Source organism: Aulostomus chinensis, chromosome 3 (assembly GCF_037954235.1).
Source record: "Aulostomus chinensis isolate RoL2024-O1b breed Wild chromosome 3, RoL_Achi_v1.0, whole genome shotgun sequence".
NCBI classification, from domain to species: Eukaryota; Metazoa; Chordata; class Actinopteri; order Syngnathiformes; family Aulostomidae; genus Aulostomus; species Aulostomus chinensis.
The window spans coordinates 21,347,939-21,360,222 of NC_141322.1; the positions used below are offsets into that span (position 1 = coordinate 21,347,939).

Sequence of the window (12,284 nt, forward strand, 5' to 3'; positions counted from 1 at the left end):
GTTCATGGACTCGCAGCGCCCCCTGCGGCGTCTACGGGGAACAACCACAGATCAGGTGATCAGAGCAACATTGTAAATAGACAGCAGTGATCCGCCGTGGCGATGCCCACTTAACCTCCTTAAATCACCTCCAACAGAGCAGCTCTTTCCTCTGGGACACTCCGTATCCTCCCACAGCGACTATCTAGCGGTTTCGAGGTGTAAAAGTGTTATCAAAGCATGTACCGGTCTTTGTACGCCTTCCGATCCTCGGAGCCCAACTCGCTGCACTTCGCGGCCGGAGAAAGCTTCTTAATCCTGGAGAGGAGCAACAAACACTGGTGGCTGGGCTCCCGCTGCAGCTCGGGGGAAACTGGCTACATCCCCGCCTCGTACATCGAGAAGATACAGGTAAACAAGGCACTTTCTTTATACGCACAAGTGCATGTTGGGGTGAAGTGGAGTGAGAGAGCATCTGACGGGATTGAGTAGGACATGGTGTGGCCGTACATGTGTGCTCTGTGGTGCATAAGGCCACGGGGAAGCCGGTCGTTGTCAGGAGAAATGGATGTTTGAAGAGGGAGCCACATCATCGGAGGGTTGCAGCATGTAGGGAGATGTCCCTCTGCACTGCAGCTGCTCTCTGACGCAGGAGATCCTTCTGGAGTCAGGAGACAAAACAGCAGAGGACACTAACTCATGATTTCTGCTCCGATTAAAATAATCTGCGGAGTTGAGAGGCGAAGGAGAGGACAAACAATTAAAAATGCTAGTGCTGTACTTCTTTAATCTCTGACTTTGATCCCTGACTAATTACTACCGTTACGAATACATGCCCCACCCCCTTTATCCCTTGCGGTGCCCTTAGATTTAGGGGCGGGGACATTGTTATTGTGACGTCACAACCCCCCTTGACAAACTCATTGCAATTCTGTCTGTCGTCCTTTCATCTTTGATCCTGCACAGCTTTCATCATCAGAAATATACAGACAGCATCAAACCTATCCAGAATCTCATCCCTCAACTCAGATCCCAGACCAGGCTTCCAAAAGTCCCCATCTGGGGGGTCCAGGCATGGTCCAGACCACAGATTCCCACGGCCCTCCACATGATATCAGATTATGGTGAAAACACATTTGTCTTGTGGTCCTCCAGGGCGGTAACGTTCAACAGCAACATTAACGCCAAGTTTAAGATCAGATAACGACGGCTGAGTTAATCACGTACAGAGAGATTTCTTGCATTTATAGTAAGAAGATGAACAAATGCTCATCATTTAATTTTGACATTTCTTTACTTTATTATCAGGAATCTTTGTCAGCCCACCTTCCTGGTGCAGTTGGTGCAGAGTCACACCCACATGCCTCCCTGCAGTTACTGTGAACCAGTCAGAACATGAATGTTCTAAAGTCCTGGTCTAGGAGAGGATCCAGGAGAGGAATGCTCCCTCCTGGTCTTAATGGCATGGGCTCTGCAGCTTTAATGAGCTTGACTCTGAGGCCTTGCTTAGCACTGCCCTAGTTTTTCCTGCCTCAAGCAACAGTTAGGCTCTGTTTTGTTTAAAATTTAATAATCATGCATGCTGCCCTGTGGATGAATCTTTAATTGGTTCATTCCCCCCCCCCCCCCCCCTCTCCGTCCACCAGGCTCCGGAGCAGGATGAGGTGCTGCAGTCCATCGACAGAGCGATAGAAGGAATCCACAATGTTGCCTTAAAAAACGGAGGCAAATACAATCTGGAGCAGCGGGATGTCCTGCAGTGAGAAGCACAAACTTGAAATAGTCAATTAATATATACTGCCGTGTTCCATATATGATGCAAACAAAGTATTAATCCCTCTTTTATAGAAAGTTAATCCATCACAGAAAGGAAACCCTCACCCGGCGAAGCTCCTCCAGCCAGAAACAAGTCATCCCAACTTCAAGTAGTGAAATCTCCCTCAGTCACACTCCTCCTCCTCCTCCACCCAACGGCCTTAACCGAGACTACGGACGACAGGGCAACGTGCCATTATCAGGAAGTGTTGACAACATGCAAGCAGAGCAGGGCTTTTACCAGGTAGCACACACGCTGCTGAAATCAAACTGCCTGAATAAATATTTTTGTCACTTATATTGTTTTCCTCCAACCAAAATATTGTGGCTTTACTAAATCCACTTTTTTCAAATTTTCCTTGCAATAAAAGTACCTTATAGTTTGTTACTTCTGGTTCTATGTACCTTTTTAAATAGAAATAACTGCAAAAGCTTGAATCTTACGTTCCCTTCGGACACTCTCATTCTCTCACCTTTTTTTGATGGTTGTTTTAATTTAAAAAAAAAAATTCTTGTTATATTTGTGTGTTTTTGCTGCATTTGCTGATGCATTCAGGAATATGCATAATAGGAGCACATTAAGCCAGAAGGTTTAGATCCTCCCCTGTGGTTGCTACATGGACACAAAATATGAACATGGCATCATCAAAATCCATTCATAAATTTATCCCCAATAGGTTTGGAGGAGTTTGATGATTCAGTCCTACGTCTCTTCCTGCAGGTGCCTCCACAGCCTCGACGTGCGGCCCCCATCACTCCTCCTCCCCCTGAGAAACAGAGGAACAGCCGGCGTCCAGGTTGGTATTTACCACTCACAGCCGAGGCCGGGTTTTCCGACATGACAGAAGAGTGTTTTTGCTGAAGCTTCCTGCTGCGCTCGTGTACTCGACAAACACTCTATTCTTAGTCAGGTCATCCTGTTCACCCGCCTCTCTGTAACTGGAGCTCTCTCTCTCTCTCTCTCTCTCTCTCTTCCTCCTCTAAGCAGAGCCGGACGTCCCCTCCAGAGGGTCTTCTCTCCCCCCGTCGCCCTGCCCCTCCCTCTCAATCAGCACCACCTCTTTAGAATCAAGCTCCTCCCACTCAGCAGTCTCCTCTGATGTCAGTTTGCCAAGTGTTTCCAGCACCCCCCCTCCTCCTGTGCCATCCCGTGTGAAACCCACTGCTCCGCCTCCAGACGGCCTGGCCTTTGACTCCTCTCCTCAGTCAGCTCCTGTAAAGAAGAGCCCGGCACCGCAGCCTCCAAAGCCCACCCCCAGTTTACAGCCCCCTTCAGAGGACCAGCCAGAGAGTGAATGGCCAGTCGCTCCCCCATCTGTTGCAGAAAGCCCTCCTGGCAGCCCCACCACCTCTGAGCCGGTTCCCATGACTATCGGGGCAGAACTGATAGAGCTGGTACGGAAGAACACAGGCTTGAGTTACGAACTGTCGCGGGTGGCAGTGGGAGTGGTGGTGGGTCATCTGCAGACGGCCGTGCCTCAAGCCTCCTCTGCCCTGGAGCAAGTTCTCCTGTCGCTGGTGGAGAGCAAGGTCAGATTTGTTTTCATTACATCATGTTGATTCAGCATCCTGGAGCCTCGCCAACTGAGAGGAGAACACTGGGCTTGTTTAGAGTTACAGCTCCGTCTGCATTTAGCTGACTTTCTCTCAGTCTGAAAGGCAGAGCACAGAGCAAACTCATCCGCCCTCCTCCTGGTTTTTGCAGTGACAAACCAGGGCTGAGATCAACTGCTCTCTGTTGACCATTCGTATTTTTAGTAGACGTTCATGCTGCTTCTTGAAGTTATAAGAGCCGTACCTGAGATGTTCCGTGAACAAAAATGGGACAGATGCCACAAACAACTGCAGACATGAAAAAAAAACGTCATATCTTGTACTACATCGACTGTAAACTGAAACCAATTATGTAGAACATTGTCAAGGGAATAAACACGCTCTCAGAACCAAATTTGCAGTCTTTGTGCTGAGATTTACGTCCCCAGGAAGTGTCCCAACAATGATACTGACTTGTAACTTTTGTCAGGTCTCCCTGCAAGATAACAGACAACTTTTAAAATGCTCGATTACATAGTGGAGTTCAAATGAGTTATAATCCGTCTCTGTTGTTATGACCAGACTTCTGTCCTGGCTTTGTTCCTCATCTGCAGCTCAAACAGGTTACTACTAGTAACAAAATTAACAAGCAGGCTAAAAGAAAGGATGAAACGAGTATGAGCAAGCTGGAAGAGGGAGGGCGTTGGTTTGTTCCTTCTGGGCTACTGTAGATGAGACATGGTGTCCCGCCCTTTCATCCATACTCAGAGCTCATTCCAAACGAAAACACAAATATTCCTGGTTTCAGGTGGTAACACATTGATGATTGTTAAATTTCTTTAAAAAAAAAATCTGTCTAAATCCTGCACACTGCTCCGTTAAGGATTCTGAGACGAGCACAGAGCTAAAGACAAGGAATATTCAGGGTAAATTCCACTGATAAACATGCTTAAATATCAAGTGAAAACTATTCTACACCTTCCAATAGTCTAAATTAAATATAAAATATGCTTGGCTCTATGAATCATTCAGGAATGTTAATCAGTGTTGCCATAGTCAGAACTGTATTGTTCCTTGATGAATCAATGAAATAATGATTCTGTGTTTCTTATGGGTTCTGTAGGACTTGAGTACGGCGCTGCCTCAGGGGCAGGTGTGTCATGATGAACAGAGGTTGGAGGTGATCTTCAGCGACCTCGCCCGTCACCGTGACGATTCCCAGCAACGGAGCTGGGCGCTTCATGAAGACCACGCCCTCATCGCCTGTTACCTGGAGGAGCTGCTGAAGATACTGGTGAGGACAGTGACCTGATAGAAGTCACTGACCCTCTGGGCCACAATGTATTAGTATTAACAACTGTAAAAGAGCGCTAACACCGTTGGAGCTCAGAGACACACAAGGATGTTTTAGTTGAATTATTATATCATGAAAGTTTACCATCCATCCATCCATCCATTTTCTTCTGCTTATCCTGTTAAGGCTCATGGGGGGGCTGGAGCCTATCCCAGCAGCCTTCGGGTGTGAGGCGGGGTTCACACTGGATGGGTCTCCAGTTCAGGGCCAATACATAGAGACAGACAACCATTCACACTCACAGTCACACCTATGGTCAATTTAGAGTATCAATCAGCCTCGTCCCCTCTTGATGTCTTTGGACTGTGGGAGGAAGCTTGAGTACCAGAGAGAACCCACACAGGAACAGGGAGAACATGCAGAAAAACTCTAAAATCTAATCTGTCCACAGGACACATGCAGCTCCTGCTTTAAATACCAGACATGTTTGACAGGATCAGACCGGCTCAGACGAGTTTACAAATCCAACAGTGTTGTCAAAGACTGGATCTGTAAACTCTTCATCCTGCCAAACGCTCTTTGTTGGCAGCTTGTCCCGAACGAATCTCAGATCGAGGTTGGGATGTCCAGATGAGCTGCTAATGTCCTCTAAACCCACTGTGGTGCGTTCAGGGACCAACAGATTATGGGGTTGCATAGTTATAAACTAATGACTTTTTGTTCTCTCAGACTGATGCAGATCCGGTGGTGTGTAAGAGGATGTGTAAGGCCAATGACTGTGAGAATGTGCTGTCTTTGGTTTCATATTATCAGATGGTAAGAAACATTATAATAAGGCTTACCTGCAACATTTTGTCTTCAAGAAAATATGAATGGGATTTTTCTAAGTCAAGACTAAATATGATGCTGTCTTATTCAGGATTTCAGCAGTTATTATATGTATTTTGTGTAACGCTTCATATGAAGGTGCTTCTAATAAGCATCGATCAATAAGTAATAGGCCCCAATTATGTTTTAATAATATTAAACAACACTGTAGCACAATAGTGCAGTGGATTTTGATCTAATAAGTTCATACTGAAGGATTTATTAACCCTAATAAATCATTGTTCTCACTTTAGATTCAAAAGTTGCAAATAAGTTAAAGGGTAACTGTTAATAAGGTAATAATGTATCTTTAAATGTGTTTATGATATCATTATGGGTTAATATTTTATGAACCCATAATTAGGCTGTTATAACGGCCTTATTACAATTAATTAATGCTTATTACGAGCAGACTTACCGTATGTGGATAGTCTTTTTCCCCGATCATGCATTTAGCAAGAATGTTCTGTTTAAGTTTGTTTGTATGCTCTTGAACCTGCATGAGTGTGAATACTGGCTTCCATGTGGGCGTATTGACTCACCATTGCTCCCATGTGACCGTGCAGGAGCACCGTGTGTCCCTGCGGCTGCTGCTGCTCAAGGTGTTTGGCGCCATGTGCAGCCTGGACGCGGCTCTCATCTCCACCCTCCTCAACTCCATCCTTCCCATGGAGCTGGCCAGGGACTTACAAACCGACACACAAGGTGAACGCCCCTCATGGGCGGCAGATCCTGAAGACAAAGGCACTTGTGACTACCCTGCTTTGACACGGTCTGTGTTTCTCTCTTCAGAGCACCAGAAGATGTGCTACACAGCGCTGGTGCTTACAATGATATTCTCTATGGGTGAACAGGTGCCATATCATCACTACGGTAGGGACAGTCTGCTGATACTATATGAGTACGTTTTAATATCCGTGTCCTATCGACTTGACATCACCCTCTTCCCCCTCACTGTCAGAACACTTGAATGCCGACTTTGTTCAGTTTCTGCTGGGCGTGGTGGAGGACGGACTTCCCTCTGACCCAACTGAGCAGCTCCCGGACATCTTCCTGAACCTCCTGCTTGCCTTCAACCTTCACCACACATGTGAGAACGACCTCAGGCCTCATTCACCCACCAATCCCAAGGAATAAGTTCTTCACACAGACTAGGGCAGTTTTCACAAAGATTACGCACGTATCAACATGTTCAAAAACTCATTAATTCTTTTCCCAAGATAAATTAAACTGTTAAAAGAGAGAACAAGCCTAATTATCTCAATAATGTAATAATTTACATCCCGAGTTAATGAATCAGAAAATAATTACAGGCACAGCTGGTCTTGTCTTTCGTACTTTTCACGATTGCGAGTTAAAATGTGCCTAAAATTGAGTTTTGTATTGTTTTCTGCACGCGTTTGTCGTTCAGCACCCAGCAACAACAGCATCATGCAGGAGCTGAAGAAGAAAAATGTCAAGGTTCTGTCAGAGAAAGTTCTGCTGCTTCTGAACCGGGGCGGTAGGATCCTGTTATTTTTCTTCATATCTGTTATATTTCAGAGTTCTTTCACTTCTATGTTTGACACCCTGATGGTTCTACGTTCACTCCTGTCCAGATGATCCAGTGTGTATGTTCAAACACGTCCCGCCTGCTCCTCACTCGGTACTCAAGTTTCTGCAGGATGTTTTTGCTAGTCAGGAGACGGCCAATATTTTCTACCGCACCGACATGATGGTGATGATTGACATTGCTGTGCGACAAATATCTGACCTTTCACCTGGAGACAAGGTGAGAAGACATTGCACTGATGGTGTGCTCATCGGTACCTTGCAAAATACACGCCTCTTGGCTTTCATTCAAAAAATGATAGGGGACAGGAGACTCTTCACAGTATTTGTTCCTTCATGTTGAATCAGATCAGTTTAAACCCTGTGGACATTTTGGGTTTTGACAGTTTTCCTAAAATAAAAGACCGATAATTGATAATGATAATTTTAATACAGTGATTCTGCATCCTACCTGTATTTAGGTGTAAGCTCAATGCAGATACAGAAATGTGACAATGATTTATTGTTGTTTTGATGAGGAATGGTTCGTTCCATCATCCAATCTAAGTCCTGTTCAACTAATCGACCCTCCAGTGCAGCCTGCCTCTCGTTTTGTTCAAAATCCAGCTCAGTCGTTCCTTGCTCATGTTTTAGTTCTCCTGCTTGCCATGCATAGTTTTGAATGGGAAGGTTTGATTTATGTCGGTATATTCAACAAGCAGACTCTTAAAAAAATGATTTGTTTTGTCTAACACTAATATCAAGGTTTTTGATACGTACAAGCATGTTATCAAGCATTTGTTACCCAGTATTGCTCACATTCTTTCTCATCTTCCCTGTGTGCAGCTTCGGATGGAGTATCTCTCTCTTATGCACTCCATCATGCGCTCAACGGATTATCTCGAGCACAAGCACCGCCTCTCAGACCTGCAGGGGGCGCTGCAGAGGATTCTCAGGGAGGAGGATGACTCAGAAGAGGATGAAGGGGGCGCTACAGCAAAACAGATGGATAAGCTAATCGTACAACAGATCTACAAGGAGTTCCCACAGATCTGTGAAAACCAAGACTAACCATATCAGTATCACGCTCTCACACTGTAGTCTGCTCCCTTTCACGGCGGCGAGTGACAGTCAAGCTTGATCGAGGGACATTTGACGGGACGCCCTGTACTCTGTGCCAGAGAGGCAAATCAATGCCAGTGTTTACTTGGACTCTTATTCTTAAGACAAGCTGCAGGATGCATGTGATGTTGATATCAGAGAGATCTTGGCTATTTTTCTCAGCTATTTTCCTGATCAAATTATTTTTATTTGAAAGAGGAGTGAGAGTGTGTCTGGTGTGTGTTTAATTAAGGAAAAAAAGAAGGCAGATGCACAAAAAAACCTGGTGAGGATTAGTCATACTTGGAGATTAAAAATAGCCAAAATATAGGCCAAAACATGGAGCTTTTCTCAAAGTTAAATCGTTTTTATAGTTACTTAAAATGAATAATTCAGAAAACTAACTGTTGTTAACGATTAAGCAAACACGACTGAACCTTATTCTAACCAAAATAACATGGAGCTAATTTATTTTTAGAGCAAATTGATTAGTTTTGTGATTCAAAAGCAAACTTGTAGTTATGCTGCATTAAATCGTTGCCATATGAACGGTTGAAAGTGAGAATAATTTGACCCCTAATGTGCTTCCCTTTTAGTGGGACAAACTACTGTGTGTTACTGAGAGCAATATTTTCTTTACAGAAAATAATATTTAATATATATATATATATATAAATATATATTCTCTTAAAACTGACCTCCTCTTTCATCCACCCTGTCATGCATCATCATTATTACAGTAAAGATGATTTGAACAAGTTAACTGCTATAAAGAGACTGATATTATCACAAGTCTTTGAGCAGAATACTTGATGTTTATGTGTTCGCATATGCAAACCAATTATTATCAATTGGATTGGACTGTTTTTGTTGGTACCCTGCATTTAGCTTAACACTAACGCTGTTCTATACTGGCTGATGTAAGCCTTGATATCTGAGATAAAACATCAGTGTTGTTGCTTTCCACTTTTCATGTCGCGGTCGCACTGAAATCAAGATGGAAGACAGTTTTTATTTGATCCGCTCATCAAGTCAAACATTAATTTCTCCTTATTGTGTCGTGAATGTGGGTGTTCTCCCATCCTACTCTTTAACATATCTATTTTTATCCCCGGTGGTCTCTCATTCTGGAAACATGTTTCAAAGAACATATCCCTGAAGTGGTATCAGTTTTGATATCATGTCATTCATTCATTGTGTCATTCATTGTGCCTGTGTGAGAGGTAAAAATCTCCCTCCTGTGGTTAGCAGTGTCTACCAATGTGTACCACTGTGTCCTAATAAAACTAATATTAAAGCTATATTTTAAGACTGGAAGTTGATTGTTTTGGTTGTTGTGATGGTGATCATATGACAGGACAAATTGATGAAGTTTCCTGAGTTAATTGTGTAACTTTGTTGTGAACTCTGAAAAGGATACAAACAAAAGTTAAAAGCTGTAGCTCCAGCAGTAACTACGGGGAAGGTTTTGTCAGAGATGTGACTCATGGACTGAAGTCAATGTGGTGATCTACTGCAAAAATGAATAAAAATACATAAATAGCAATGATGATTAAAAACTGATATAATTTTATGACACACATGCAGGTGAAGGAGTGGTGAATAATAGAAGAAGGACTCATAGATATCCCTGAGGGGAAAGTCCTCTGAATTGAGGTGAATTATTTTACCCTTCATCTGTCATGGTATAATTTTTTTTTTGGTCAATTTTATTTTTTGGTGCAGTCTGTTGGTGTTTTTCTGGAACATTCTATTCTATTCCTTAACTAATCAAATGCTTAATGAGATACAGGATTTATGGTAGGACCGTAAATAATATAAATGATAAACCAATAAAAAATAGATTTTTGAGCGGGGAAGGTAAATACTGCCCACTTAAAGCTATTTAAGTGTTTTTCACAATTAAATACAGTAGGTCAACCAATTGAAACTCAAATGAATAATACAAATTAAAAACAAATACATTACTTCACATTTAAACGTAAACATATCAAAACTTTGTTGTTCAAACATAATTACTTTCATATATTTAATTTTTCAAGTTAAAAAAAAAAGTCTTTCCACACGGACATCAAACGAGGACGCACCAGACTGATGCTGTGTTGCAGTCAAACAAGTCCGGGTCAATAATTGGGTGAAAGGTAGTTCTAACAGGGGTGACAGCTGAACACAGATATATTTCTCAGAGCCGCGTTGAACCAGGTGAGCTGTTCCTCTGTTGTCTTACCGTTGTGAGTCCGTGTGTGGTTTTCTTCTTCCCGCTGTCAGAGTCCTCCATTTGTCGCTGTTTGTTTCTTCCTTCCAAAGCGGAAAGTAAAAATGTCCAAACAACCGCAACCGATAAGTCCGCTGAAGAACTTCTTCGCTGGGGGGTTTGGGGGAGTCTGCCTCGTCTTCGCCGGACATCCTCTTGACACCATTAAAGTAAATACTACTGTTATTTTGTGTGCGTGTGTTTGTCCTTTAAACGCTGCATTACCTTAAAGTTTAAGGTAAGGTAGTGTATCCGGTAACAGACAGTAGACAGGCGGTCAGATATGTACCACTGGGGCAGCTGCAGGACCAGGAGCCTTGTATTTAAATGTTAATGCCGCTGCAGCCCTTTGACCTACTTCGATGTTTACTCTGCTGACCACTACCTAACATGGCAGGTAAGAGTGGAGGGCATCACAATACTGGATAGAACTTTATCAAGCAACTAGCTAACATCATAATAAACCTAACAAACTAATTACACCTGAAAACAGTTCAGGGCTGCAGCTAATGATGACTAAACCATCTGGTAGTGCATGATGGAGTCAAACTTCCTCAAAGCCCACAGTTGTTTGGTCTTTGCCCGATCATCAAAAGCAGCATCAAAGATATAAATTTGAAATGCAACTACGGTTACAACTGACAACTTCCTGCTTTCCTCTCAGGTGCGTTTACAAACTCAGCCAAAGCCCAAACCTGGAGAGAGCCTCCTCTATGCAGGAACCCTCGACTGCTTCAAGAAGACTCTAGGCAAAGAGGTGAGGATGCCTGCTGATGTCATCTCAATGATCTGTCTCGCCTCACACTCACAATTCCTGCTCCTCCTCTCTTACAGGGTGTGAAGGGGCTCTACAAAGGCATGGCAGCCCCCATCATAGGAGTCACACCCATGTTCGCTGTTTGTTTCTTTGGCTTCGGTTTGGGCAAGAAGCTGCAGCAGAAATCTCCAGACGATATCCTTACGTAGGTGATTGGTCTGCCGATGGAGGTGGCAGTGCTCATACAGTTGTTTCGCGCGATCTGGTTCTTCGTTATATGTTCGTGTTTCCATCTCCTCCTGCAGGTATCCACAGCTGTTTGCTGCAGGCATGTTGTCTGGTGTCTTCACCACTGCCATCATGACCCCTGGAGAGCGAATCAAATGCCTCCTGCAGGTTAGAGAGTCCTCTCACTGCTGCCGAAGAGAAGGAGATTCTTCCAGCTGCAGGAGTTTCTAAGAGCTTTTTAGAGAGAAATGAGACTCCGTGTGTGTGCGCGCGCGTGTGTGTTTTTCAGATCCAGGCATCGTCTGGTGAAGTGAAGTATGCTGGCCCAATGGACTGTGTCAAGCAGCTTTACAGAGAGTCAGGGATGAGAGGAATCTACAAAGGCACGGCTCTGACCCTCATGAGAGGTGCGTCTATATTCTAAACTGGAGCTCTGACTCTTTAACACACAAGCTTTTAATGAAAATCTGCGCCATCATGAACGCCGATCCAGCATCCTGAATTTTACCCGTTGAAGATTACTTTTAGGACAAAAATGTGCGGTATTCATTGAGAAAACGAAACCTCTGCGTCTCACATAGCATTTGTCTGTAGCAGAGTAGATCCACTCTAAGAGCCCCAGCTGTCATTCTAAGTGTCTGAGATAAACCTTTTCGTTAATGTCTCACTTCTTCCAGGTCTGTACTTTGAACATACTACATCCTTTCTGAGTCATGGCTCTTATCAGCAGCTGGTTTCTCCACTCTTGAAACAGAATTTTGCTCCAGGAAATAAAACTAGTTTAGTGTAGGGTTGATTTTCTAGTTTTTATTCAGCAGGGCAGGGTGTTTTGAGTGGAAAGTTCTTGCCTCTCAAAAATAGTCAATAAATGTTCCCACTAAGCAGCACTTCCCGCACACAACTTTGTATGTTCTAAAACACGTAGT

General features: G+C 43.7%; 2 protein-coding genes across 3 annotated transcripts in view; both read left to right on the forward strand.

Annotated features, from left to right (window-relative positions):
* Window positions 1-29: 29 nt before the first annotated feature.
* Window positions 30-9,582, forward strand: nckipsd (NCK interacting protein with SH3 domain). The gene is made up of 13 exons (XM_086199610.1): window positions 30-390; window positions 1,626-1,738; window positions 1,828-2,038; window positions 2,516-2,591; window positions 2,783-3,324; window positions 4,451-4,621; window positions 5,351-5,437; window positions 6,055-6,193; window positions 6,281-6,361; window positions 6,450-6,578; window positions 6,900-6,989; window positions 7,087-7,259; window positions 7,865-9,582. Exons 1-13 carry the CDS (start codon window positions 220-222, stop codon window positions 8,087-8,089), a joined length of 2,208 nt encoding a protein of 735 aa, XP_086055736.1. The 5' UTR covers window positions 30-219; the 3' UTR covers window positions 8,090-9,582.
* A 611-nt stretch (window positions 9,583-10,193) lies between these two features.
* The window catches only part of slc25a20 (solute carrier family 25 member 20), a 5,943-nt gene continuing 3,852 nt past the window's right edge, over window positions 10,194-12,284 (forward strand). For both annotated transcript variants that reach the window (XR_015112110.1, XM_086199615.1), the window contains exons 1-6: window positions 10,194-10,321; window positions 10,427-10,543; window positions 11,038-11,130; window positions 11,208-11,335; window positions 11,436-11,526; window positions 11,648-11,765. Coding sequence is in view for 1 of the 2 variants with exons in the window: in XM_086199615.1 (XP_086055741.1) it covers window positions 10,439-10,543; window positions 11,038-11,130; window positions 11,208-11,335; window positions 11,436-11,526; window positions 11,648-11,765 (535 nt within the window). In the remaining variant the exon portion in view is untranslated. The remainder of the gene's footprint in view (window positions 10,322-10,426; window positions 10,544-11,037; window positions 11,131-11,207; window positions 11,336-11,435; window positions 11,527-11,647; window positions 11,766-12,284) is intronic.

Excerpts from the sequence above, each read along its gene's own strand:
- nckipsd (XM_086199610.1), top strand. The coding sequence starts at position 220 with ATGTACCGGTCTTTGTACGCCTTCCGATCCTCGGAGCCCAACTCGCTG. Across the intron at positions 1,739-1,827 it reads GAGCAGCGGGATGTCCTGCA|AAAGTTAATCCATCACAGAA; the intron begins GTGAGAAGCACA and ends CCTCTTTTATAG. Across the intron at positions 6,579-6,899 it reads CTTCAACCTTCACCACACAT|CACCCAGCAACAACAGCATC; the intron begins GTGAGAACGACC and ends TTTGTCGTTCAG.